Source organism: Pezoporus occidentalis, unplaced genomic scaffold, assembly GCF_034315485.1.
Source record: "Pezoporus occidentalis ecotype Australia unplaced genomic scaffold, CSIRO_AGI_Poc_V1 ctg76, whole genome shotgun sequence".
Taxonomy (NCBI): Eukaryota; Metazoa; Chordata; class Aves; order Psittaciformes; family Psittacidae; genus Pezoporus; species Pezoporus occidentalis.
In genome coordinates, this window is record NW_026916115.1 from 3780552 (window position 1) to 3807749 (window position 27198).

Consider the following 27198-nt stretch of genomic DNA (forward strand, 5'->3'; position numbering starts at 1 on the left):
TACCTGCTGTTACTCAGATTATTCAGGGTACCAAGGCAGTTCACAAGACCAGGTTATAGTCGTGCTCTTACCTATGCTATAGTCTGTTGTGAAGGAACTTGGTACTCTGCATTTTCAGTTCAGTTGACTTGTGCACATGCAGTAAATTGAACACATTGCAAAAGCACCAATTGTAAATATACAAAAAGATCTTCTGTACTGTGTGTGCAGTCAAGTGGCCCTTTGTGGAATAGGGAAAGCCACACTGCTCTTAAATCGTAAATATGTGCTCAGGCACATAAGTGTGAAGAATTTCAGGACTGATCTGATCTGTACCTGGATAGTTTGACTGCATCTCAGTCAAACTATCTAATGACATCTGGAGGCATTTAATGATATGGTGAATACTCTTTATTATTCCCCTAGAGAAACAGTGTCAGTTCTTCACTGTTCTTGCAAGTGGAAATTATTTCCTAATGCGTTTCATCTTCCTTTCCTCTGTGTGAGCCTATTACTACTTCCCAGGACAGGTGTGCAGAACAAATTAAGTCTTCCTCTTTGCAACTGCTCTGAAGACCTGTCTTGTTTTCCCTAGGCTAAGCAAACCAGCTCTTTCTGTCTTTCCAGCTTATGTCATTAGGACCCTTGGATCATTCTTGTTTTCCTCCTGATTATTTGCTATTAAACATCATTACAAAATGGAAGGCCAGAACTGGCAATGTTAGCCAGTTGTGTTAGGAGGGTGTCCCACCAAGGGGTGTAAAGGGGAGTAGCCCACAAAAAGTGTGTGGCAGTTGTGGGTCACCAGACAAGATTCTGGTATCTGAAAGCCAACACAGGTGAGTTAGAATAGCAAGTTTCTTGCGTATTTGTTGAAAATGTCTGGAATGTGGCTGCAGGCCTGAGCTCAACTCCTAGTTTTGATGTTTGTGCCCATGTCTTGCAAAATAAGGACTTGATACTGATAAAATCCACCAGATTTTCTGAGAAGTATGTGGGGTTTTTTTTGATAGAGAAGGTATTTTAATTTTAACCCAGCTGATTTATTGGAAATTTGTTTTAAGATCAAGAGATAACCCAGGAAAAACTTATTTCTAACCCAGCTGAAGTGGAATCTTTTCTGATGTGATTGGTCACTCTTCATCTCTTGTTGTATAGAAATTAATTTTGACTTTTTAGTTTTGTCAGCTGTATTTGTTATGACAGCTATTCCAATGAAATGTCTTCTGTTTCATACAGTTTGGTGGACTGACCTACCCAGAATATGGGTAGGTTTTGCTTTCTCACCTCCCCAAGAAACCACTGCTGGTTTTGTACTGATTGGTGGTCTGTTAGTGCTCTGCTTTGGTCTTTCTGAAATTTCAGACTTTATCCTCCATAGTTCATCGCCTTCAAAAGCCTAAATGCTGCAAATCTTGCAGCTTCTACTTAGCAAAAATGTTAAGAACACTATACAAAGGTAATCAATCAGTTCTTTTTTACAGATAAGTGGAAAACTTCCATGTTCAGACAGGATCACAGAAGTGTCCAACTGGTTGAATCGCTGCTCCCTAGGGAAAATACAGTTTGGGGCCGAGGAAGGTTTAATGCAGGGTTACTCAAGGTCTTACATACTTATAAGAGGTCACCGTGGTGATATGTTGCTTCTCTCAAGTACCGTATAGGAACCTTTAGGACCACAGGAGGGGAGTAAATAGTTGGTAGTATTGACACTTTTGAGGTGAAATTAAGTAGAAGCAGGGAAGCAACTGATACATGTCTGTCTTGGTTAATCAATTGTAGTTATTTAGGTTTTTAAACGTTAACTGTAAATCATGTGGGGTGTGTGTGGGGGGTGCTTTTGAAAGTGACCTTTAGAAATGTGTTATAGCAGCTTTGAATTTATGATGGGACCAGAGCTCGTGTTTTGAAATCCCATGGCAGGAAGAGTGTGTTTGAATTCTCTAATGTTGTTATAAAAGAATGCATATCTCTTGATATTGGTCATTAAAATATTTGGCTTATTGTGGAGAAAAAAGAGACAATGCAATGTAAGTTGAATAAATAGAATGTGACAAAGGGTAAAGATGGTCAGTGAATAGATACAGCAAGAGCAGGGGCTGCATCATTTGTTGTACTTAGCATCATCCAGAACCTTGAGGTGGAGTTTTCTCCTGATTTTTATCTAGTGGGAGATTGAAAATACACCCAGACCTCCCAGTCTTACAGTCTACTTTTTTAATTAAATGCAAAAAATAAGCTACACTCTCATAATTTTAAATGGGGAAATTTAGATTTATTTGGAAAAGCATTTGAATGCATCTACCCCTTTACTACTATATTTTGGCAGAAAATACCTGCTCTCCAGCTCCTTTCAACTCATCAGCAGTAAATGTTGAAATAAACCCCACACAGTTTTTGTTTGGTTGGTTTGGATTTTTTTAATTTGATCCCTGATAAAACCGTTTCTTTGAATCACCTTTGAGGCTTGGCGTCAGGTCTGTTCCTGGGCCCTTTCTGTATTGCCCAGGTTCCTTGCTTGCTGTCATTTTCCTGCCTGCTCCATCTTGCATTCCAGGCAGTTCTGCCGAGCTGAACAGAAAGGGAAAGTAGTCTTCCCCTCTGTCTTCCTCTCCAGGAAGACCCAGACTGCAGCAGACTCAGAATCAGGTAAACATTCCATTACATTCTTCTCTCTGCCTTTAACTGGTGCAGCTCTTTTAACAGAACATACAGCAGTTACACAGTAAACTGAAAGAGGTTAAGCATTTCTGCTATGTCTTGTATGTTCCTAGTCAAAAGAATTTCATAGTATGCAGGAATTTGTGCATATACATCACCATATGGATTAGGCTGAAAGAAGAACATGGTAGTGTGTGGTTTTTAGGGTGCTGCAGGTAAGTAGCGTGTTAGGTTGAGGCAGTGCCCTAGTAGAAGCATAACAGCATCTGCACATCTCTTTTTAAGGCACTGCAGCTGAACAGCAGAAGTCTGTTGTATGGTCTGAGGATATTGCATCCACTTCCCACTCTCTTGCTAGAGAAAGAGCCTTTTGCATCTTTTGGGTAGAGTGCTATTGTGAAGAAAGAGTGCCTTTGGACAAGCAGGGTGGACTGTCTGCAGTCAGAGAAGAAAACTGGGTTCCTTTGTTCTAAACTGCTCCCAGTTACTTAGGGAGAAGGAATTAATCTCTCAGACAATCTGGGTGTTCTTTTTTTGTCTTAAGATATGATATGGGTAATTACAGGAAAAATTATCTAATTTCTTCTTACTTTTACGTTAGGTGAAGTCCCAGACGGAGATGAGGAAGACTCCAGTGTCTGAGGCAAGGAAAACACCTGTAACTCAGACTCCAAGTCAGGCCAGCAGTTCTCAGTTCATCCCCATTCATCACCCAGGAGCCTTCCCTCCCCTTCCTAGCCGGCCAGGTAATTTGCATCATTTGGTTGAAATGTGGTTACTGTTGACTGCAAAGAAAGTATGCAATAGTGGTTGTTACAGCCTGTGAAGGTAGGAGCTGTTTTAATGAATATCATTCTCTTGTTGAGAATCTTGCAAAGGAGTAAAGAAGGGGCATAGTAGAACTGAAACAAGATAAATAAGATTCCTATGCTTTGGAATCAAGGTCTGTCATAAAATCTGGTGTCATCTTCTTGGTTAGTGGGTGCGAGATCAAGGAACTTCATAGTAGGCTGTCTCTGTAGTTAGTCAAAATATGACAGTCTTTTGGTAGTTCAGGAGGAAGTATTCTCTGTGCATAGGACTCCATTACAAAAGACCAATCACACTGCTTTCTTCTTTAAAGCTCAGTTTCTTTTGTAGTGTTGCTCGTGTTTTAGGCTGTAATTTGTGTGGTGGTCTTTGCTGTTGTTGCTGCATTGTGTGTTCCCATTTTCTTGTGAAATGTTCCTGGCATACCTTGTTGTCCATGTTTGTTCATTAAATAGCTGGAGGCTGTATCTTCCCTGCAGCTGTATGTCTAGTGCTCAATATAAGACAGAGACACATCTTCCCTGTCCCAGTGTCAGCATAAAATATGGCCTGTGGGATGCAGAATTAAAGCTTGCCTTCTAAACCTGGCTTTTCAGTGTGAACTTCAGGAAAGAAATTGATCTTGTGGATATGAGGATTTGTTTACTTACCGTCTGTCTCTATCTAAATTAATCCAGGGACTGGTGATCCTTTGGGAGGAGGCAGTAGACTTATTGATTGCTTCTGTCCATTGTTCCAAAGTTAGTCCCTGAAAATGTGTATGTTTCAGGGGGAAGGAACTTCAGGGGGTAAAGCATCAAAACCCCAGAATGGTGAAGGAAAAAGGTAGTGGGGGAATTAAAATCAGGGAGATTAAGGTGTGTGTGAAGAGAAACATGACTTTCCCAGTTACTGCCCTGGCTGACTGTTATCAGTGCTTGGAATATTGCAAGAAAACTCAAGAATGGATTCTGAATTCATCTGTGATCACAGCCATATATGTGCAAAGATGAGAAAGGACATTATAGTGCAAGTATGTAAACTGGTGTTTCTTGTCCTTGTGGTCAAAATGAGCAAAATAGGAAGAAAAAAAAAACAACTCACAAAATGACTTCTGGAGGGAACGATCTGCTCTGTTGTATTATGATTAAAGATGTGTTTTTATCTTTTTCAGGGTTTCCACCCCCAGCCTATGTTGTCCCTCCTCCTGTGGCTTTCTCCATGAGCACAGGGTATACCTTCCCAGGTGGTGTTTCTGTCCCAGGAACCTTCCTTCAGCCCACAGCTCACTCGCCTGCAGGAAACCAGGTGCAAGGTGGGAAACAGTCCCACATTCCTTACAGCCAGCAACGGCCCTCTGGACCAGGGCCAATGACCCAGGGACCTCAGCAAACACCACCTCCTTCCCAGCAGCCCCTTTCATCTTTACCAGCTCAGGCAACAGCACAGTCCGCAAGCCAGTTACAGGTCCAAGCTCTGGCCCAGCAACAGTCCCCTACAAAAGCTGTGCAGGGTCTGGGGAAGAGCCCACCACACCACTCCGGATTCCAGCAGGTAAACTTGATTAATACAGAGAGCTAAGCTTCATTTAAAAGTAAATAGCAACATTCAAGGCTTAAGTTCCTGCATTACCTTTTCAAAACTGTCATTAAAGACCTTGGTGTGGGATTTTGATCTATGAACTTCTGGGCAAATCTGTAGAAGAGCTGAAGTTTAGTGGGTGTGAACATATGATCCTGTAACTGAGAGGGGAGGTATTTCTGGAATGGGCAGGTGGTCAACCTTTCCCCTTTTACTTTTATATTCTCTCCCCTGGTTATTTCCCGTAGTAGTAGTAGTAGTAGTAGTAGTGTATTGTACTGTAGTTATTAAACTATTCTTATCTCAACCAGTGGATTTTACATTCCTTTGATTCTCCTCTCCATTCCTCCCAGGGGTGAGCAAGTAGCTGTGTGGTGCTGAGTTATTGTCTGGGTTTAAACCATGACACATAGCAAATCAGAACATGGAATGTTTATCACAAGTGAGCCAGACTGACAGTTTGAATGGAGTTAGGCATTCAGTTAACATTAATTGTTCCTACCTGCTGGTGAAATCATATGTTTCTGCCTCAGTATCCACAGTCGGACTCATCCAAGCAGCTCTGGAACCCGCCTCAAGTCCAAGGCTCACTGGGAAAGATCATGCCTGTAAAGCAGTCCTATTACCTGCAGGCCCAGGACCCTCTAAAATTATTTGAACAGTCATTACAGCCTCCTGTGATGCAACAGCAACCTCTGGAGAAAAAAATGAAGCCTTTCCCAATGGAGCCATATAACCAGAATCCCTCAGAAGTCAAGGTGCCAGAATATTACTGGGACTCCTCCTATGGCATGGCTGACAATAGGGTGATGGCACAGCAGTCTAACATAGACTGCAGGGGAAAACGGCAAGGAGTCTTCCGCCCAGAGCAGGATGCTCTCTCCAGGATGACCTTTGAGGTAAAGATCTATGCTATAAATGGTGAAAACCAATGAGGTGCTAATATTCGTGACAACTCTAGGAGTTTCCCTGTTTCAAGACTGTTCTGTAGTCCCAAGTAAGGTCTTTATTTAGTAGGGATCTGGGTATCAGTAAATGGGATTCCAGCAATCAGTGACAAATTCTCCTTTATTGGTTGGCTGTGTGTGGGATCTGGCTCTTGAAGATTTGGTTTCAGGTAAGTGTAAGTCTTGTTCAGTTTAAATGTGACATTGATCTCTGCACTGTGTCTGTCAGGTAGAGAAACATGGCAGCTCATAGTTTTTGGGGAAAATTCTTGTCTGGCAACTGATGGAAACAATAAAAGCCATCCAAATAATCGTAGTTGAATTACTACCCTTTAGATGAACTCTTGCCACCCATATAGTATCTTAAGTGTGTTGAATGACTGAGGCTGCAATAGGGAGATAAAAGCTGGAAACTGGAGATGGCAGGAGCAGTCTTGTGTTGGATTACTTTTTTTTTTTTTTTCCCTCCTGCAAATTCCACCATGCAGTGAGAAGAGCTAAATGACTTCCTTAGCTCTTGGTTGTGCTTAACGTAATACTTTGTTTCTGTTCATGCAGTTGTGCTTCATATTGCTGTTTTATAAAACCTGAAATCATTGTTATTTATTAACAGTCCTGGAGTTGTCTGTGAGTGCTTTTGGTGATATTTATAAGGAAATTTAAACAGAGGTCTCTTTAAACCTTTGGTCAGATGTGCCTCTGTAAATGCACTCCAGATTTTCAGGTCAGTTGAGATCACTTGGCTTATCCTTCAGAGAGAAAAGCAAGACAATATACAGGAGTCTGCCTCTACCCTGATGTCAGGTTGTGTTTTTTAGATGGAAACAGGGTCAAAGCCTTGTTCTCATCCCTAAAAGGGAAACCTTGCCTTGGTGGAAGCACAGTGCAGTACAAAAAGAAGCTGCACCCGTGATGCTTGTGTAAACATCCCTCACAAAAGCCAACATGTGGAGTTTGACCAGGACTTTGAAGGAATTTTTTGGCTCAGACATCTGGTCAGCTGTGCATTGGCGTAGCCGCCATTAGTAGCGAAAATAAGTCTCATGGGATTTGAACTCCACAAATAGATAAGGGAAGAAGATGCAAATGTAATTGTACTTGAAACCTAAATTACTCGCAGGTTAGCTATAGAAGAATAATGTCATGATTTCATGTTCCTTGTCCTTGAATGTGAAAACAGGTTCAGTATTCAGCATAGATGTAATAGGAAGCACACGTTCCACTAATTAAAACTAGCTGCCCACCATTTTGATGTTGCAGTGCTCTTCCCAGTATGTGTTGGGCAATGTGGCTAGTTACGTTTTCTGCTCAGTATTTTCTCTGTGTACCTCAGCACACTTCTGCTGCACCACTTTTCACCTCACACTTCTGTATGCTGCCTTCTGCTTTTCTCTTGCTGTTTTCTTTTACCCCACTGTGCCTTAGCCTCCCCTTGCTGTCTCTTGCTGTTCCCCTTTCTGCCTTCTGTTGTCTCACTGTGCTCATTTCTGTCACTAGGACCCCAAGAGCTCCCCTCTGCTTCCTCCGGACCTGTTAAAGAGTCTGGCTGCCTTGGAGGAGGAGGAAGAGCTGATTTTCTCTAATCCTCCTGATCTTTACCCAGCTCTGCTGGGGCCTCTCGCCTCTCTTCCTGGACGAAGCCTCTTTGTATGTATTTGATGTAATAATGCTGCTTCTCACTCTTAACTAGCATCTCTTTCTTCTGTGAAATTGTAAGAAATGTGAAATGCCTTTCTCTCTCTCATCTCTCCTGTCCACTTCCCTGCTTCACCCTTGAGCTGTTCTTCATGTGAGAGCTCAGACAAGCTGAAGGCCCACATTATAACTCTTGGGCTGAATCCAGGCCTGATAATTTGTTCAGAAATCAAAAAGTGGTGTTCAGGAGAGACATTGATACAGCATTTAATGCACTTGCTCTTTTGCAGTTGTATGGGCTTAGTAGTAAGGGCAAGGAGGAACACAGATTCAGCTGTGGAAAGTCATCAGAAAGAGCATGGCTTATTATAATCTGTGTATAAAAACTCCACAAAGGCAGGGGGAAGAGTTCCCTACTAAATGGATAAGAGATGGTAAAAGAGCAAAATGTCTTTGGAAAAAAATTGCAAGCAACTGGCTAAATAATCAGTAACTGTTACGGAAATAGTCCTTTTTGACAGACTGAAAGATTTTATTTTTCCCTACATTTATGTATTAAAACCTTCCTGGTTTACTAGCTGCGGTGTCTTAGAGCTGCTGAATTTGTAAATTGCCTCTGAAAATGCAGTGCACCTTTCTGGTATGGCTACAAGCGTGTTCATTAAGTACTACTATTTCAGATTAGTAGTAGGAACAAAGAAAAGTAATTTGCGACTCAAAATCTCTGATCAAGTCTATTCCTCATGTACATTACACACCATCCCAAAGAGCCAGTAGCAAAATAGACACCCATTTCTTTCTCATTAGATACCTCCACTAAGAAACTAATAGCTGCTTCTTTAGCAGCTTCCTCTGAATCTCCTACTGTTGCTGTCTGCTGACAAATGGAAGGAAATTCTCTGTGCAAGCTGTGTGCATATGCAGAATGTGAATTTTGTCTGCCTTTTAAAATGTGCTTTCAAAGAAATGAGTTGTCACTTTGAAAATCTAACAAGCTGGGAGCTGCTTGCGAAGAAAATGAGGCTATTTATCTTAGGTTTACAGGATAAAAGCAAAGATATTCCAGGTACTGAGACCATGTTAAAGAGAAGGGGACACTAATTCAGGTTTCCTCGGGTTTTTTTGAACAATAAATTTAAAAACATCTGACATGCCTGAGCTGGTATGAGTGCAAGAGGGATTTTATTTGGAACAAGACTACACCTTTCCTTCTGGGTCACACACAGTTTTACTTACTGATGGCTTTACTATTTCTATGTCTTGGTGATCCTGATGCTAAATTTGGTGATGTTAATTGCCCACCAGCTTAGCTTTATAATTTTTCTTTGGTTTCTGTGTCAATGAAGACTGATCCTATTTCTTCCCTACATAGGCTTGTTTCACAGACACTATTTTCCACTGCTTGATTATAGTAAGAATTGAAGCAAATACTGAGAAATACAATGCTGGAAATAACAGCTATATGGGAGGGGGTGGCCATAGATGGTGGAAAATCATCAGGTCACACTGTCCGTAGTATCTTACCACGAAAGCCAGGGGAGTTTTGGAACCTCTGTTTTAAGCACTGGTTTTTTTTTGGGGGGGTGGGTTTGGTTTGGTGGGATGTTGTTTTTTTTGTTTTGTTTTTTTTTAATTCAGTCATTTATGATGAAAATGAGAGAGCATTAAATGAAACTTGGACTCTATAACCCAATTTAAAAAATCACAGCACTTGGCTGCTCTTGCTGTAAGAATGTCTGTACAGCAGGGATGTTCTCAAAACAAAAATTTTCTGTCAGCAGCAGCATGCAAGAGCCTGATCTTGTCTGAAGGAGTCCTCTGATAATTGGTCTTGTGTGTACAATGATCTTTCTTTCAGGAATCTCCCCCCTAGATGTGTCAGAGTGTTACGCTTTGGCTTTGAAAAGCTGTTCTGGCAGTGGGGTTTGCCCAAGGCTCAGCTGTTGATTTTTGGGTATTAATTACAGGTAGTAGGGAAACTTTCTGCATTTGTTAGTCTCGTTCTCCTTATTCTCCAAGGTGCTGGATCCAAAAAACAAGGTTTTAAAAGTGTCCAAAACCACCTTGGCAGTTTCTGATAGCATACTTTTCTCCTCACTACGCTGAACAATAACTGCTTTTCTTCCCCTTTTTGGTTTATAAAGAAGTCTCTGCTGGAAAAACCATCAGAACTGATGTCTCAGTCATCGTCTTTCCTGTCCCTGAGTGGCTTTTCCCTTAATCAGGTGAGGACCAGAGTCTGCACCACTTTGCTCTTTGAGCATGCCATTAAACAAGGTAGCATGGCAGAAATATGGGGATATCCTTTAGTTCAAACCAATAGAAAACGTGAAGGAAATCTCTGTGTGTGCCTAATTTCAGTCTGTATCAGTGAGGTTATCTTTGCGTTTTCAATTGTCTTCACAAATTTATTCTAGCTGGTGTTCTGCAGACATACTGTTGTATCTTGCTGAGTTCACGGGCCCCTAGCTCATGGTAGAATCATGGAAGTTGGCTGAGAAGGTGCATCTCAAAGTGTTATGGTGGGTAGGGTTGTTATTTTTCTTGAGCACTGGATTACCCATTATTTTCCAGAGAACTGAGCAGGGTCTTTTACAATTTTCCTTAGTACTGGGAATTTAAAAGATTTTTGTGAAGGTTTTGCAGTCCAGACAGGAGAAATCTATCCTGATTCAGAATGTGATGGTCTTCATGTTAAATAAAATGGTCAAAGAAGAGGCTGGGGAGTGACAAAGGAGTTAGGAAAATATTTTGATCTGTAATTGATTGTTTCCTTTGTAGAGTCTCAGTGTTTGAAATTAATGCCTAGACTAAATAGTTTTTTTGTTTGTTTCTTCTTTTTTCTTTTCAGGAAAGATACCCAAATAACAGCATGTTCAATGAGGTATATGGGAAAAACATGAATACCAGCACAAAAACAGAAGTCACCCCTTCAGTTGCTCATCAGGAGACTTCACTATATTCTCTCTTTGAAGGGACACCGTGGTCTCCATCCCTTCCAGCCAGCTCAGGTAATCCTGGTATGGTTTTTGTTGTGTCTAGTGATTTAAGAGGATTTGAATTAATTCTGAACATAGTGCAAGTTGAATGTAACTGGACATTAAAAATAAACTTGCTTGACTAGGTGTCTGAAGGTTTCTGGTTGTCTTTATCCTCAGAAATATGAGGGGATTCTGTAATCAATGTAGCATAAGAACCTGGGGTTTAATTAAAGTAATTAAGCAGGATAGAAGATCCTGAAATCTCTTTAACTTGCATTCCTGACAAGCATTTGGGAGTGGGACTTCAAACGTTAGCATACGTTCAGTGTTGCTTCTTTGGAAAAAGCAGGAAGAACTGAATTTCGTAATGTAGATATTTGATAGAGAAAGAAACTATATGACCAAAAAATGTGAAGGAAAATATTACCAGGCTTTTTGTGTGGTTTGTTTTATTGTTCTTTTTTTATTAAGCCACCTATAAAGCAAACCAGCTTTTTCCTTAGTAACTATCTTAGAAGCATATAATATTTTAAAAGTTTTGTTGGGATTTTATTCTCATTAAAAATCCAGGCGAGTGTGAGACAGGAATTAAGTTGAATCTAAGAAATGAATGGATTTTAAATAACATCTGCACTGAATGAGATTTTTGGTTGCACTGAGACTAAGCAGAAATAACTGTTGTGGGTGAAATGGAAGGAATTTCAAAGTGCTTTTATTCTATTTATAGGGATTTATGGCTCACATGGCTTCAGCTTTCTCTCCCTTCACTTCTTCATTAAGGACCACATAGTATCCTGCCATCCTGCTATGCTGTGTTGCTTCAGGCATCGTTCTCTTGTGCCTGCAGATAGGCTTTTTCATGCTTGCTCTCACTTTTTCTCAGTATTGTGTTCTGGTCTAAATTGACTTAAAATGCATACAAGATTAGAGCATTCACAGACTTTGGAGTTCAAATTTTAAACTTGTAAACTCCTCAAGGTCTAATGGAAATTTTTTGTTTTTTGTTGGTTTTTTTTTTGTTTGTTTGTTTGTTTTGTTTTTTTTTTGGCTTGTCAAGCTTGGAAGGAGAATTTTTATTTGTTTAAGAAAAGTTTTTCAAGAAATATTAGGAAAACTCACTTTGGCTAGCCACCCCTCTTGAGGTTTCCTGGTTTTTGTTTTTCTGGTAAGCAAATATATGTATTAAACGCATTCATTCTGTTCTTGTCAATGCACAAAAATTTTCACTTAAAACCTAGGAATTTGCATTACACTTGTGTGATGGAGGGAGCCTCCATTGTTGACCTCCCACATTGAAGAAATCTGGGCCATGGCAGCATTTGCAGCAGCAGCACTAAAAAAAGTCAAATGGCAGGTTCGTGCTGTTTATGTTGACCTTTTTCCTCTTGCCTTGTCATCACTAGATCATTCGACACCAGCCAGCCAGTCTCCTCACTCCTCCAACCCCAGCAGCTTGCCAAGCTCCCCTCCAACCCATAACCACAATTCTGTTCCCTTCTCCAACTTCGGACCTATTGGGACTCCAGACAACAGAGACAGGAGGGTTGCAGACCGCTGGAAGACAGATAAGCCAGGCAAGTGCTAGGTTCCAGGCTCACGCAAAGCTGGCCTGTGGTGTTCGCTTTGCAGTGATTTTGCTACGTTCAGTTGAACTTATCTTTCTACCATTTTAGCAATGGGAGGGTTTGGCCTGGACTACCTTCCAGCAACATCATCATCTTCGGAGAGCAGCTGGCACCAGACCAGCACTCCCAGTGGCACCTGGGCAGCCCAAGGCCCTCCTGCTATGGAGGACTCCTCAGCTGTGCTTATGGAGAGCCTGAAGGTACGCTTGACTGAAGCTGTGCTTAGGAATGGGTGTTTGTTTTTCCTGCAGATTCATTTATGCAGGCAATGTGGGAGGTGTGACCAGTGCTGGAAGATGTCATGGTTTTCCAGTCCTTGCTGGTTTAGAGTATTTTGTGGAACAAGACCAGGCTACCAAACCAGAAGAAATTATAAAATTTGCTTTGACTATTCTAAAATGAGTAATGGTTAACATGGGATGATTTTTATGGTAATGAGGATTATGGAGGATGATAAGCTTCTTCCATGGAGCCTCCTTTTGGAACGCCTTCTTTGAAGTCTACACAACTTTTATGATAAGCCATGTACAAATGATAAAGAGGGAGAATAGAAAAAATTGTCTCCGCTTTCTCTTCCGTAAGAGGGGAGGGGCTGTCTAATGCAAGGAGGTGCTATTGTTGGCTGTTTGTTTTTAGTCCATCTGGTCCAGTTCCATGATGCACCCTGGACCCTCGGCTCTGGAGCAGCTGTTAATGCAGCAGAAGCAGAAGCAGCAACGTGGACAAGGCACCATGAACCCGCCGCATTGAGACCAAGGTGGCAACCCTTGCAAACGAAGGCTCCATAAACCATGGCATGTTGGGTTTGCAGTGCTGGCCCACACAGTCCTGTGCAGGTGGCAGCCCTCTCTTCTGGTCCTTGCTGTCAGGAGGGCGTAAGTGCTCCACCAACCCACTGAGTGTGCACAAAACGTCTGCAGTGCAAGAAAACAACATCAGGAACTCTCCCATCCCTGGGCCCTCTGGAGGGAGAGAGGAACTGCTGTTTGTCTCACTCAGTAACCCGATATCACCGCCTCTCACCTTCTCCATTGTGCATGTCCCCAGCCACATGGGAAGTAAAAGCTGAGAATGAAGGGCAGATGGGAGAAGCCAATGAGAACTTCTCAATCCTTCTCCTCTCTTTGGGGAGATAAAATACAAATCCATTAATGATAGCTTTGCTGACTGAGAATGTAGTTGAAATTACTGCTAAACATCTTTTATTACTATCTCAGTAGTAAGATCACACTGAATTCTTCTGTACACAGACGTGCTTCATAGTCAGTGTGTAGCAATGAAAGCCCCAATTGCTGCTCTGGTCAGAGATGGTTGGTGGCGCGGGGGAGCACTATCTCCTGGGCTAGCAAAGGAGTTTCATGAAGGAGAGTATGGCACTTGACACCACTTTACCTTCACCTAAAGGCTTTGGCCAGCCCATGGGTGGGTTAGAAACTCCAGCATGAAATGCCCTCTTCTCAGTAGGTGTTTGAGCTATAATTGGTGATGTGGGGCATTGCAGCACTCTGCTGGACAAGCAAGTTAACTACTATGGGGTTTTGAATTAATGTTTGATTCCTGTACATTTTACTGTAGCATAGTGGCTAGCCCCACAAAGGGCAGGCTAGTCTGTGCATTCACAGCCTGACTCATTTTAATAGGTAGGTAGAAAGCTTTCAGTGGTTTTTGTTTTGTTTTCTTTCTTTCTCCATCCTCCCATCTTCGCTGGATGCTAGTAGTTTCATTACCAACGTGCAACGTCTTGCAGAAAATAATCAGGGGTCCAGCAGGGCTGGGTAAAGCTGCCAGTCAGCCTGGACAGTGCGGAGTGTATGCACCCCGTAGGCACACATCAGCTCTGCAGAAACCCGTCCCCACCTCCCAGCCACAGCTGCAGCCCCAGACTTTCAGTTCCAGAATGAGATTCAAGGCACCCGTGGACACACGAGTGACCCACACACAGAAGAAAGTATAGTGCTGTTCATAGACAAAAAGGTGCAGAAGGGAAAGGGAAATGTTTTATTTGCTATTTATTAGAGGGAAGGAAGATTGCAAGCTTTGATAAAGAAAAGGACAACATTTTTGTTAGGTTTCCCAGGGAAGTTATGGAAACAATGTCCATTTGCTGTGTTTAGCAGTAGGGATTTGTATCATGATTCAGGATCTCTGAGCTGGAAGTCAACTGCAGAGCAAAGCACATGCAGGGGCCGAAGTGACACTGGAGTCTGGGCAGCCACAGAGAATAAAAAAAGGGAAGATGAAGGAGACACAATACTCCTGCAGGGGTATGAGCAGCTCACACATGACCTCCACCTTAGCAACATCACTGTTCTTTGTTGCATTTCGAAGTTGTGTTTCCTTTAAAAAGTCTAAAAGTTTCCACCCAGTGGTAATATGAACCAAACCCCTCTACTTCCCTCCAGCCCTTCCAGTTTGTGTATTGAGCTGTGCACCCAAGCAGCTGCGACATTCCGGTGTTTGAACTGTCACTGACTCTTGCACCCTAGATGAGCTAACCAGGTTCACCATCTCACTCCAGCAGTGCCAGGGTCCCAGCCACACCGCTCCACTTGTGCATGAGCATCTGGCCTTGGGAATGCATCCGGCTCTTGGCTGGGACACCCCTCCTGCCCTCCAATGCTTGGAGGAGCGAGGGAGAGGGGCCCCTAACAGAAACTGGTTTGTGTCGTAAGCTTTTTTTGTGTTTTTTTGTCTGTCTGTGCAAGAACTGCAGCTGCTGAAATCAGCTTTGCCTTTAATTAAACCATGTTCTCTCCATGCAGGTCTGTGTGTAGCGTTTATTTCCTGTGTAACTTGGCTGCAGGCTTTTAAACATGCCACATTTTTCTAGAGAAGTCAAGAAAAGGCTTGAAGTTCTAGTGGGAGGTGGAGGACACAGATCCTCCTGCTGGTGACCTGCCTGCAAATCAGGGTGTTGGCTGTTTGCAGCCAGTTTTTGAACAGCATACTTCCAAATGTGTCAAAACTACAGTGATGATCTGGTTTTGAAATGACAGGCATTCATTGTAACCAGGCAACTCTTCAGAATAAATTCCTTTCAAAATAGCTGTGATATTTAGGGTATTGGGACAGTGGGGTTGTCCAGAACTTGCGTGATAGTATTCCAAGTGGACAAACTGCTGCCCTTGGCACCTTCGAAGCAAGGCACTCCCAAAACTGTGGGTGGCTGGTTCATCTATAGCTTGCGTGTTTTGAGGTACATCATTTTAAAATGCCAGAAGGAGCAGCTGTCAGCAAGAAGGACCAGAAATACTGTGAAAGTAGTGCCATGGGCAGAGAAGGGTAAATCTCTTGGACAGGGAAGAGGGCATCAGCGTTATGTACGCTTTTATAAAGGGGGCAACTTTGCTGCAGAATGACCTGCTGAGATTCCAGGCAGTGTCTAAGTTACTGTCTCTTCTGACTGCTGCAAAAATGCTTTGAGATACAGCTCCCAAAGGTTTAAAAATGTATATACTTTTTTTGGTGGGGGGTTTTAGTCACCAGGGTTTTTAAGTGAATTGTCAGTTGAAGCAGGGTGAGTCTGCATGGTGTCTCTTAAGCTCTTGGGGTTGGCAATGATGTTTTAAGAAAGCAAACACTGTTCAGCCTTTCCTGGTCTGTAGCTTCTTGAACACCAGTTCTGCTTCTGGATCTTCTGGCAGGGCTGTGAATGCAAGAGGCACCACCCTCATGGGTTTTCCCAGCTGCTGGCATGTCTGCATAAAAGCTTTGTTAAGGATAGGGCAGGTGGGACAGAGGAAGTCTCTTCGTAAGCACAGGTTTTATGACTGAATGCATTCCTAACAGGAGGATGATGAGCAGCTTTTTAGTAAATACCCGTTTTAGAGAACAATGCAAAATGTAAAATAAAAAAGCTTTTAATACAAGTAGCAGTAATATTTAAAGTTCATTTTCAGGTGCAGTGATTAATACAGAAACTCCTTAATTGCAGTGGTTGAATTCTTAATTTCTTTCCACATCCACGACTTTAAGCTCTTTGAAATCACATCTCCAGGTCTTTACTGTTAGACTTTTGAACAAAAGCGGATGGGAAGATGCCTATCTTCCCATTGCACTGGCCTTCTAACCAGTCTTCATTCACTGGAAGATAGAACCAACGTGATTTTTGTCACCATATGGATATATAGGAGCACAATAACCTCCCTGTGCTATAGACAGGTCCTAGATCACCTCTTTAAGGTTTCCTGCTAAAGCCTGATGCAGAGAGGAATGTGGATGAAAGGAGCTGGGGAGGAATGAGGTAGAGAGCAAGCCTACAAGGTGTGAAAGAATGCAGGTAGGAAAAGTAGAACAAGATAGAGACTGAGGGGCTTAGAAATTGCCTTGAATAGAAAACAGTGGAAACAAAGTGAGTATGGAGAGCAGGAAAATGATCTGAGACCTCAGGCTGTTGTCTTCAAGGTGCCAACTAAACTGCATTTTCACCTGCTGTTCTATGTTTGTGTGAAGAAAAAACCCAGAACAAATCCTCAGAGCCTCTGCTACCCTGGGTTGAGTAAAGCTTAGGAGCTCTGAAAGCTCTTGCTGTGGGGGAACCAAAAGAGGTAAGAATGAACTTTTTAGTGGGAAATATTTAGTTCAGCACTGACAGTAGAATTTTGGAGGGGGAGAAGTCATCAATGTATGGTGCAAAACCTTACCTGTACAGTGGTAGAGGTGGACTATGATCACTTGTCAAATAGCCAAATCACTGATAGAGCTACTTCCAGCAAAATAACATCCTTTTTTTTTTTTTTTTTTTTTGTCTTTAAAACTTTCTGATGCCTTGATTTCATGCAGAAAAGGAAAACAGATGTGCTGGGCAGGGTCTGTCTGTAATTCTTCACCTGATACAGGTTCACTGGCAGTTTTTGCTGAAGCACAGTAGTAACTTTTCCTCTATCCTACGCATTCTGCACAGGTTTGAAGGGATCCAACTCAAAAACTTGTACTAGACTATTTACTCTGTATTTAAAGTCTCTATTCTCATTAAAAGCACCAAAGACTAATACTGAAGGGGACTGAGCCTAATGGAAGACTATGCTTAAAACCAAAACCAGACAGAAAAAGGTGCCACGTAGGAGAGATAGGAGTAAGAGCATTCTGCCATTGTGGGAGCAGCAGACAAAATAAGGCATCTCCTTTAAAAAAAGTGATCAGTAAGCTTAAACACAGCTCAAGTGAAGCCCTCTCATCTGGAAAGTGTATGGGGAAGAGGGTGGCAGAAGCAGGTGTGATGAAAATGTGTTGTCAGAGGTGTTTATAACACACTTGGGTGGGAAGCCCATGGTAGAGCTAGAGGAGCTCTGCTGCAGCTACAGCATGAGGCAGCTGCTGTGGAAGAAAGCACATGTAGAAAGCAATCTTGCAGACTTTAGGTTCTGCTTTTTTTTTTTTTTTTTTCTGCCTTTTGTCCATGGGGATGGAGCAAATTTGCCCTGTGAATGGAAAGTGGAAGCTCGGAGACAGCTCTTAGCAATGTGAAGGAAGGTAACTCTTGTATGTGTCCTTAGGTTGTCCTTACCCCTGGCTTCCACCTGCCACCTCATGTAATCTCTGCTAGTTTCTTTTCTAATGTCTTGTAAAGTGTTTGAGTTCAACACAAGCTTTCTCAGAGTGCCCTGCAGCAGAAATCTGAGCAGCCCGTTTTCCATCTAAAGGTGGTAAACTGCAACTTGCAGAAGTTTGCTATCAGTGAGGGTTACCTGAGCTATAGACCTCTGCTCTCAGGTTTCCAGCATGAAACAGTTTGCTTTAGGGGACAGGGGGATTTGGGGGAAGAGATCAAAGTACCTAGTGAAGCTCATAACCTCCACTGAAGAATGTGCATCCAGTGTCTGACCAAATACCTGAGTGTTTTTGGCCTGACAGATGTTAGAAGCTCACAACTTCCACTGGACTGAGCAGCAGTTGCTGCAGGCACTTGGCATCCTGGGCTCAGACCCATGCTCTCACCAGAGCTGGAAGCTCCCTCGCCTGTTGCAGAAGGAGCACAATTACCTTTAGATAGAACAAGTATCACATCTCCTGCCTGAAACTCCAGGTCTTCAGGCTGGGTGGCTTCATAATTGTACTGTGCTACAACTTGGGTTGGTCCTGTCTCCTCCGGTGTTGGTTCCTGTGGCAGCTCCTCTGGTTTGCTGTCTGGTAAAACCCGTTCTCCCTAGGGCAGGAAATAACTGGTAAGGACACCTCGTAAATCCTCCTTTTTGTTTGTACCAGGGTAAGAAACAAGCTGTGTTTCTCTTCACCTGCTCTTTGCTCATCTGCCTTTAAACAGGTCACTGGCTAACTTTGAAAGCCATAAGCCTGCACTCACAACAAGGAAAGTAAAAGCAGTATCTGCTTGGGTTCCTTGCCAGGAGCAGGCAGAAGAGGTGGCTGCCACCACTAGCTGTCACTGACCTCCGTGATGTCGCACCAGACTGTCACACAGCTGTCCTTGCTCTGGCTCCAAGCTGCCTCCAGGTTCTCTGTGCTCAGATTCACTAGCACTTGGCTTTCCACAGGCTTGTACCTGCATGTGCAGAGGACATGGGGTAAGAGTAGGAGCCCTGAAAACACAACTTTAGCTCCCTGCAGTGGGCAGTGCCTCACCTCAGCTGTGTGTGCTTGGGCTGGAGCTCCAGTTTCTTGCAAACCAGGTCCAGTAGCTCCATGTAGGAGAGGCTTGTCTCAACTTGCAAGGCAACTGTGTATTTGTAATGCACTTTGAGAATGCAGGGGCTGGAGATGGCCGATTTCGTCTCCTGCGGGTGGTAAACTGGATGTCAGAGCTTATGTGGCTTGGTGAGGGTAGGGAGAGTGACTGGGATATAGAAACTGTGGGTGCCTGAGTCAAATCTGAGCTGTGGGGCATCAGCTGGCTGCTGGTCAGGGAGACATCTCTGCTAGAGTGTGTCGCCTTTGGTACTTCTTTCAGGGCAGGTCAGTGGTTGTGCCACCTAAGCTATCCTGGGCTTGTCCCAGGAGAGAGCAGAGTCGGAGATTAGTCACTTAGCAAACAAATGGTGACTTCTGGGTGACCAAATTTGAGGTGTGTCTACCGTCCACCCCCCTCATTCCCTTTTTTTTCTGAGTTGGGATTGCTGTGTTTTCCCATTTCTCTCCCCAGTGTGACTTTCTGATGCACTGACCTTGCACAGGAGTGTGTGCACTACAGCCAAGCTCTCTTCATTTCTCTCTTCTGAAGTGGTACAGGTCAACTAAGATGGGAGTTGTACAAAGGTTCTGCTGACAGTTGCAGGTCCACTGCGGAGTGGACTGGAGAACTCCCCAAAAGCAGCCCTAGTCACCTGGTTTTGTCCTGATGACCTACTGGCTCCTCAGCCTGTTATGTTTTGGAGAGGCTAATGAATGATGAAAACCTAGAACACTTCCAGGGCCAGGGTGCTTGCTGGGCATGCCAGCACCTTTCAACATGCAGTAAATGCAGAGTTGTAACACCAACAACACCTTGGGGTCTGCATTCACAAGATGTTACCTTTGCTGCACCTCTTGGCTGTGTCACAGTAACAGGAGCGCTATCTGTGGAGGAAGAAAGAGGTAGCTCAGGAAGTGGAACAGGGGAAGGATTACTGCTCAGTGCCTAAACAACATTCAGATCTCCTGCAGCCCATCATTATCTGTAGCAACATCAACCAGCCCTGGAGCCACTGCAGGTCACTTGAGTGAATGCAGCATCAGCTGTGATGGGGTTCATCTGTAAGATTTAGATGTAGTCACCAAGCAAAGGTTTAGTCTCTGTGCTTTCCCTCTCATAGGGATGGGACTTCAACGGGTCTTTCCTGTGCAGATTTAAAAAATGATGAATATGTGAGCTGTCTTTGCTCTTCTGATCTCCCTAGGTCCACACTGGAACTGGAGACAATCCCTGTGCTTCACTGGGGTCATAGAGCTAAATTTAGACCTCCAAGTACGGTGCTTTCATGTGGGTTTGTTTAAGTCTCTTCAAAAGGATCTATTCTATGTTTTGTCAGTGTTTTGACACAACTGTGCTTGTTATGGGAAGAGTCAGTGAAGTTGATTGGAGTCCCACTGCTAAATCTGCACTGGCTTTTGGTACTATAAAGATGCTCTTTGAGGTGGTTGTGTTCGTGAGCTGTTTGCTCTTAACTCATATGAGCCATAGTCATCTTCTGTATCAGCTTTACCACTAGACTGCTTTTAAGGTTGCTCTGCTTGGGAAGCAAACCCTGGCAGAAAACTGCAGCGGGTTAACACCCACGTGTTATAGTTTCTGCATATTGATTATTTTTTACCCCAAATGGGTTTTCCCTGCAGTGGTTTGGAGCTCGCAGCTCAGCTGCAGGCTCCTACGTCCAAGCACTGCATGATCTCTTCTAAAGAGGGCAACTGTCAACGCTTCCTCCCTGCTCTTCTTTTCAGCTCATGTTCTCACATGCTCGCAACAACAGCAGTTTTGGACCATGCACCTGAGCACTCCTGCAGCAGTGCAGATGCAGACAGCAGAGCCCTTTTCAGCTTCCCAGCACCCTGAGCTAGCTGTGCTGGGGGTGATATGGTGGTTCTGGTGCTACCATCCCTGCCCCAGGCCTGGGACATGGGACACTGGGTAACACTAGCTAGAAATACCCTTCTCAGGGCAACAACCACAGCTCCTTCACACCTAGCCCAGTTCATAGCAGCACTAACAACATTGTAGGTGCCCTGCTCTAAGGAGGAGCCTATAAGGAACCTTCTACTCCAAGCTTGAACAAGCTGGGTTATGTGCCTCATTCCTATCCCTAGGACCTTTCTCCCATTAGTTGCTGTGCTAATTTAAGAGCACTAAGGGACTTGCTTTCTTTGGGGACCCACCTGCTCTATTTTATTCCACCATCAGCATTGCAGTTGCTGTCTCCGCCTCCTGCTTTAATGTCCCCCCATCCTTGGCTGCAAATGGGTCTAAGAATGAAATAGTGATGAGCCCTAGCCCTGGTCTCAAAGTGTGAGGACATGGAACCAAGGAAACCATCTCAAATCTGCTGTCAGGGGTTTCACCCCTAAGGCACCCCTGTCCCTTGAGCTCCCCTTCACTGACCTGGTGCTGGCCGCCGTGGTTTCTCTGGAGCAGTAGAGCTGGGTGACTCTGGGATCTCTGCCTCAAGAGGAATTTCTTCCTGTGCCAGATAGAAAGAAGGTAGTGCTGTCAATCCCACCCCTCCTAAGGGAGCTGGGGTGCTACTGCCCTATGGAGCCTGATCTTCAACCCTCTATATTCCCAAGGTCTGTTTGGGATCTTGAACCAGGGAAGGGTAACTTCGCTACCCCTTATCCCCCCCCGACATTGCCAACCACCACCCGGGGGGCATTGTCACAGCATCTGCCTACATTTTGCAGGTCTCTGAACTCACGTGAAGGTGACCGTGAGCTAGAACAACCAAGCCCAGCATTATGAGGGGGAGGGATTTGCAGGTATAGGTCCTGCTGGAAGGCCCAGAACGGGTGGTGGGTGAATGTGTGGAGATCTGCCCTCCCAAGGACACAGTCTCCTCCTGGGTCTCCTTACCTGGATATGCAGCTTGTTCTGGAGCTCCACAGGCTCGAGGTAGTTGCAGGGAACAATCCCTTTCTGCAGGGAAAGGAGAGCTGAGTGGTGATTGCTTGGCAAGCAAGCATCCCACTGCTGCCAGACGCAACTGAGCTTGTCCTCACGCTACCTGAACACAGGAGAGTCCCTGAGGCTGGAAGGTTAGTTGATGCAGGTTGGATGGGTTTCAGCAAACCCTATGGCCTAAGCCAGGGTGGACATAATATGGGACTTGAATTGGAAACCCATTTAGTTGCTCACAGCAAGGATTTGCCCTGCAAGTCCCACCCCGTGCTACCTTTCCATTGAACATCACTGTTGCCCAGTTGTCCTTCTCTTTCTTCAGGACAAAGACAATGTTTCCCGGCAGGACCTGCAGCTCCTCGGTGGTCTCAGGGATGAACTCATACAGAACACGATGTGGCTGCCCTTCGAGGGCCCTGGGTGCAGGAGCAGTGGATAGGTCAGGAAGGTGGGTGACATTGTAGGGGGAACCCAGACCTCTGCATCCTTGTTCCTATCAACCCCTGTTCCCCCTGAGTTTTGGGTTCTGGCTGGATGGCTGGATGCTTGGCTGTGATGGTGCAGGATGGAGTTGGACAAGGATGCATGGGTTAGCAGTGTTGTCCATCCTTCGTCCAACTTACCTGAGGACTTCTGGAGTCTTGGGCCTGGGTGGAGGACCAGAGGCCTGCCAACAAGATGGCAAAAAGGAAATTATCAGTAATCTGGAGGATTTTGATTGCTTTGCAGAAATATCCTACAGCTTCTACCATGCCTGTTATTACCCCTATGTGGTTCCTTCCTCCCCATGCTGATGGCAGGTTAGATGATTTGAACCAAAATGGAACTTTTTGCTGCTTTGCAGGGAGCTGAGGTAAGTTTTCGACTGTTTGCCACCTTGATACATAAAGTGCTGTGAGGATTATCACTGTCTTTGCTCCCTCTAAGGAGTAGTTTCTAAATTCTTCCGCCTGCAGCTGGTTTTCAGAAGCACAGTCCTGTGTTCGATCATGATTCTGGTTTCAGCTCACAGAGGGCTGAGACTGGGGATTTGAGACCAACTGGCATAAACTCTGCTTCTCTGTATCTTCCCATTACCGTGCTTGTAAAATTTCCTGCTGCCATCATAGTGCTTTACTGTCTCTTCTGCTGTAGGAAGTTCTCTGGTGGATTTCATCAACCCTCTGAAGAAGTAACTTGAAATAGGCCTGACTCCTGTAGCGAGGTGTCAACACTTGGCTGCACTGAGGGGTGTATTTTATATTGCCTAACGGTGCTGTGGGCTGCAGCAGCTCCATTTCCCCATAAAAATCTTCTCAAAGGTCATGTAAAAAACTCTCGGGCACCTCTGGAGATGGAAAGATGCTGCTATAGCATCAGGAAAATGGCACAGAAAATGCAAGGGGCTTAGAGAATAGGGAGGAGGGTGGATAATGAAAGCAGAACTGCTCTTGTTTCTCCACGTCAGCTTAGACAGATGAACCCTAATGAATCTTATGAGGAGGGTCTGAGACAGCTCTGTGCTAAAAGCCGTCATCCTGCAGCAGTGGTGGAGGCAGAGGATGTGCTGTCCCGCTGCTACTTCCCTGTTCAGGGAACCAGTTTAACCTCAACCACAGATGTAGGTGGCTTCAGCTGCACTTCCTGATGATGGAGGGAGCAGCTGAGATGTGGGGGCAGTATCCTCCTCCTCCCTGCGGCAGTAGCAGAAAGTTCATGGTAGTGATGCTGCTGTTTGCTCCCCACTATGAGCTAGAGACCACAGTAGGGTGCAGGATGATACCCACCCCTATGTCCTCCTGAACTTTCACCAAGGATTCTTCTGTTCAGCGGTGGTGCCTTACCTGTGGCTGAAGTGGAGCAAATCCTGAAAAATCATCTTTGTCCACCACAGATGCCACCACCTAGAGCCAAAGGCAGACAGGTAATAATGTAATGCTTCCAGACCTCTCTTAAACCTCTGATGTCCACCCTCCTCCTTGGCTGTTGGCCAAGTCAAGTTCTTCAGGATGCTTCAGGTTCGAGAGGGGCTGTGATTTTAGGCTAAGCATCTTGGATTACGGACTGTGTACTTCTGGCACCAAAACTCACCTCTCAGCTATGGTAAGTTCTTGGCTCTTAGCCTCACTGCTACTCCAGTTAAAGTCATAACCTAAAAGTTTCCCTTTATGTTTTAATCACAAATGTTGAAGGAAGCCAATATATCCAACTTGAGCCCTTACTTCCTATAGGTGACTATAGGAAGTTCACAGATGTTTGTGTGCATGTTTCTGGGGTTCCTCTGATATCCAAGGAGCTCTCAGTTGCCCAGTTCACCAGTGCCTGCACAGCCAAAGGTTCCCTTTCTGGAGGAGCCCAGGACCTGAGCTCAAGGGTGATATCCTCATGCTTTGACTTTGCGCAGTCATGGGAGAAAAGCTTGCTTACTTATGGGAGCTGAAAAGCCCCTTTCAAATTGAGCAGAAGAAGAACTGGATGTCTTTTGTGTCAGATGTTACATAGCTTCTTGGCTTGCTGACTGTCCTTCATTTCTCGCTAAGGAGAGAAATTGAAAATAGGCCATGCTCTTCAGAAACATGCTATTTAGCTTCTCTGTCTTATTTTTCCCCTGTTCCCCATGAGATCCCTACATGCCATTCCTCCCTCCATGCCTGGGGTGGATCCCTGAGGCATGGACCAGCTCCGTACCAATGGCTGCCTTTGATGCAGCAGATAGCAGCTCAGAGGAGTGGTGAGGGGGTGGTCAGCAGCACTCCTCAGCCCTCAGGCTTGACTCAACTAAGATATTTCTTTCTTACCATAGCCTTTCCCAGGTAGTCCTTCTTCTCCAGCTGGGCCACTTGCTTTTCGTTTGGTCTAAACAGCTTCCCTGCAGGCACGGCCACCATCTCACAGGTCTTCTGCTTCTGTAGCACAGAGAAATCATAGAGCTCTTCAGGGATGAGAGCATGGACTGCTGAATGTCCCCTTCCTTCTATCTCTTGGATTAAGGTCTCACTCCATAAAGTCAAAACTCCACTCCTGACATGGTTCATTTATCCTGATCTTCCTGTCCCTGCCTCCCCAGTGACCCAAAGCTCTTCCCACCAACTTGTGTCTCACTACAACACTCAAGCCTGCTGCATTTTTCTCCTGCTCTGCTAAAGCCATAGCTAAAAGGTGTGTTCTTTGGCATTTTTTTCCTTCCTCACTGCAGGGCTGCTGTGAGCAAACACAGTGGTTGGGAGATCTGTTCCTCCTTACCAGGATGGCTTCCATTGCCCTGTTGATCTTGTTATGCTGGAGCTCACTCTTCATGCTCATGGCTCGTGTTAGGTGCTCCTCAGCTTTCTTCCAGTCCTCCATCGTGGCATACACCAGTGCAATGTTATAAAGTATCTACCAAAGGGATTGGGAGCAAGGAAATGAGCTCTTAGAGCAGATGGATGATTGCCAGGAGGGTGATAGAGGACAGCAGGGCAGTGGCACAGGTGGTTGCTTGTGGGGCACAGAGAGAGGCTGGCTGTCTTCTCTTTAGATTTCTTGCACTGGTGAAGAAACCTCTGGAATCAAAACTGCTGGTCAAGTCTTTCTCACCTCGCAAGCGAAGAGCCTGTACCGCAGACCCAGGATCTTGTAGTCAATGAGCTGGTTGCCTCGCAGCTGGGCCAGTGCCTCTTTGAAATCCTCAATGGCCTTTTCATGGCTGTAGAGCAGAGGACAAGGGTGTTACCACCTCGTGATGGCAATCTGCTTGCCTCATAGTCTTTATATATGCTTGTGTGAGTTAAGTTGGGTCTCTCCCATCTCCTTGCAATGTTTCTGGACACTCCAGGGTGAGAAGAGATGCTCCAAGACTGGTGTTAACCCCAAGAGTGCACTGCTGATGGACAGGAACCTGTTTTACCTTGAGGGGTTGCAGTTTGGCCCCTGGGGGTCAAATTGCCTGGGGCTGTCCTCAGCTAAAGGCTGGCGTCCCTGCAAGCAGCAAAATTGAAATAGAAACCCTTCCACTCACTTCTGCCTCTGGTAAAACACTGTCCCCCGCTGGAAATAAGCCACTGCCAGGTGTTTGTCGCAGCTGATGCTCTGGGTGAATGCCTGCATGGAGGTCGGAATAGGGCATAAAGGAGGTAAAAAGACAAAAACTGAAGGTGTAGAGCAGTTATACCTGTCCTACTTCAGCCAAGTGGCCTAAGCTGAGGTCTGTGTCTCCTGCAGTGCACGAGGTTCCTAATTTTTTTTAGCTGGAATCTGTCACAGCCTGCTCAGCAGTTTAGTGCCTCTGTAGTCACCCCTCGGAGAAAAGGTACGGCAAGCAGCAAGCCATGCACCTCTTCCGCTGCTTCGCCTGGAAAATAGGCTCAGCAGGACCAGCCCAGGGGTGTCACCCTTCACCCCAGTTTTAAAGGCCCTGAATCCTTCCCTTAGTCTGACTGTGGCCCTTAATCCCTCCTACCCACTGCATCCATCTGACTGTCGGGTCTGTGTGCAAACTCACTGGTGCCTGTCAGTAGTAGTGACTGCTGTAGAAGGCAGTACCTTACCTGCTCTGCCTCGGCCAGCTGTCCCAGAACCAAATGGATGCAGCCAATGTTAAAGCAGATTTTGGCAGGGGGGTTCTGTACGGCTGTGAAGGCATCCAGAGCTGCCCTCCACTCCTTCCTATCCACTGCACACACTCCTTCTTGCCACAGCCGGATCGTCTCCACCAAGGACATGGCTTGGTAGTGCAGGACGCGGCGTCCTCGGCTGCGTTGTGGATCCCGCCCCTCGCCTTGTCCTTCTGTGTGGCGCTGCTCGGCCTCTCTCTAGCTCCCTTCTGCCTGTATTTCTGCCTTCCCCACTGCCTGTGTCGCAAACCTGACAGGAAGTGGCCTCACATCAGTGAAATGCAGCCTCGGGATGAGGAAGTGGGGCAGAGGCAGCAGGTTTGCATGCGGCACTCCTGTGGGTTGCACCCCAGGTCCTCTCTGCCAGCTAATCCATCCTCGCCTCATCAGGTTTTGCTTCTCCAGGCTTTTCATAGAAAGACATGGATTTTGTCAGCTGGGTGGTTGATCAGGTCAAATTCAGGGCTGCAAAGCCACAGGGCAAGCACTGCAGCTGAGCCCCTTGTGCCCTCTGAAGTGTGGTCCTTGATGGAGGTAGTTGCTAAATGGCTCCTGCAGGCACAGCTGCCTGCAGCTGGACTGGCACTACCCTGCCTGCTGGCCCAAGCAGGAAAATGAAGTACAGCCCAAGGCACAGCCTGGGAGAGCATTTGTCCTGCCCATCTCCCGCTGCATTGCCCCAGTGAGGGGCTCTGCTGCTGGGGGTGTGTGGAGCTGCCCAAAGATGGGCTTTGAGGGGCAGCGTCTGTGCCATGCTGAGCCCTGGCAGCAGTGGTAACTCACATTTAGCCCAACATCACTTCTGTTGAGGTGGGCTGCTGCCAGCAGGGGTGTCCTGGGTTCAGCAGTAGCAGTCATTTTTCGCCTTCTTGGTAGCTGGTGCAGTGCAGT

At 45.2% G+C, this 27198-nt stretch overlaps 2 protein-coding genes across 7 annotated transcripts in view; one reads left to right on the forward strand and one right to left on the reverse strand.

Moving 5' to 3' along the window:
- SMG7 (SMG7 nonsense mediated mRNA decay factor) overlaps positions 1-23541 on the forward strand; it is a 60823-nt gene extending 37282 nt beyond the window's left edge. Inside the window, exons 15-23 of one of the 4 annotated variants that reach the window (XM_062602207.1) lie at positions 3242-3386; positions 4604-4983; positions 5544-5909; positions 7455-7604; positions 9737-9817; positions 10444-10603; positions 11977-12147; positions 12247-12398; positions 22466-23541. In XM_062602207.1, coding sequence (XP_062458191.1) covers positions 3242-3386; positions 4604-4983; positions 5544-5909; positions 7455-7604; positions 9737-9817; positions 10444-10603; positions 11977-12147; positions 12247-12398; positions 22466-22588 — 1728 coding nt within the window. In that variant the 3' untranslated portion in view covers positions 22589-23541. Of the gene's footprint in view, positions 1-3241; positions 3387-4603; positions 4984-5543; positions 5910-7454; positions 7605-9736; positions 9818-10443; positions 10604-11976; positions 12148-12246; positions 12399-12834; positions 14956-22465 lie in introns of those variants that run through there. The other 3 variants (XM_062602208.1, XM_062602209.1, XM_062602210.1) reach the window with 3 other exon arrangements.
- Positions 16069-26720, reverse strand: NCF2 (neutrophil cytosolic factor 2). Of its 3 annotated transcripts, XM_062602225.1 has the most exons (15): positions 26242-26714; positions 25713-25795; positions 25292-25400; positions 24959-25093; positions 24514-24621; positions 23560-23619; positions 22360-22403; positions 22011-22152; positions 21692-21754; positions 21224-21302; positions 19664-19707; positions 18778-18929; positions 18586-18697; positions 18181-18343; positions 16069-16281 (listed from the first exon to the last, which is right to left on the reverse strand). In XM_062602225.1, exons 1-15 carry the CDS (start codon positions 26413-26415, stop codon positions 16184-16186), a joined length of 1566 nt encoding a protein of 521 aa, XP_062458209.1. In that variant the 5' UTR covers positions 26416-26714; the 3' UTR covers positions 16069-16183. The 3 variants fall into 3 exon arrangements, with proteins under 3 accessions (XP_062458209.1, XP_062458210.1, XP_062458211.1); XM_062602226.1 differs by lacking the exon at positions 24514-24621 and having other exon boundaries at positions 26242-26715; XM_062602227.1 differs by lacking the exon at positions 18181-18343 and having other exon boundaries at positions 16175-16281; positions 26242-26720.
- Between the last annotated feature and the right edge of the window lie 478 nt (positions 26721-27198).

Excerpts from the sequence above, each read along its gene's own strand:
- NCF2 (XM_062602225.1), bottom strand. The coding sequence starts at position 26,415 with ATGTCCTTGGTGGAGACGATCCGGCTGTGGCAAGAAGGAGTGTGTGCA. Across the intron at positions 19,708-21,223 it reads ACCACGGCGGCCAGCACCAG|ATAGCGCTCCTGTTACTGTG; the intron begins GTCAGTGAAGGG and ends CTTCCTCCACAG. Across the intron at positions 18,930-19,663 it reads AGCCAAGAGGTGCAGCAAAG|GAGACGAAATCGGCCATCTC; the intron begins GTAACATCTTGT and ends TACCACCCGCAG.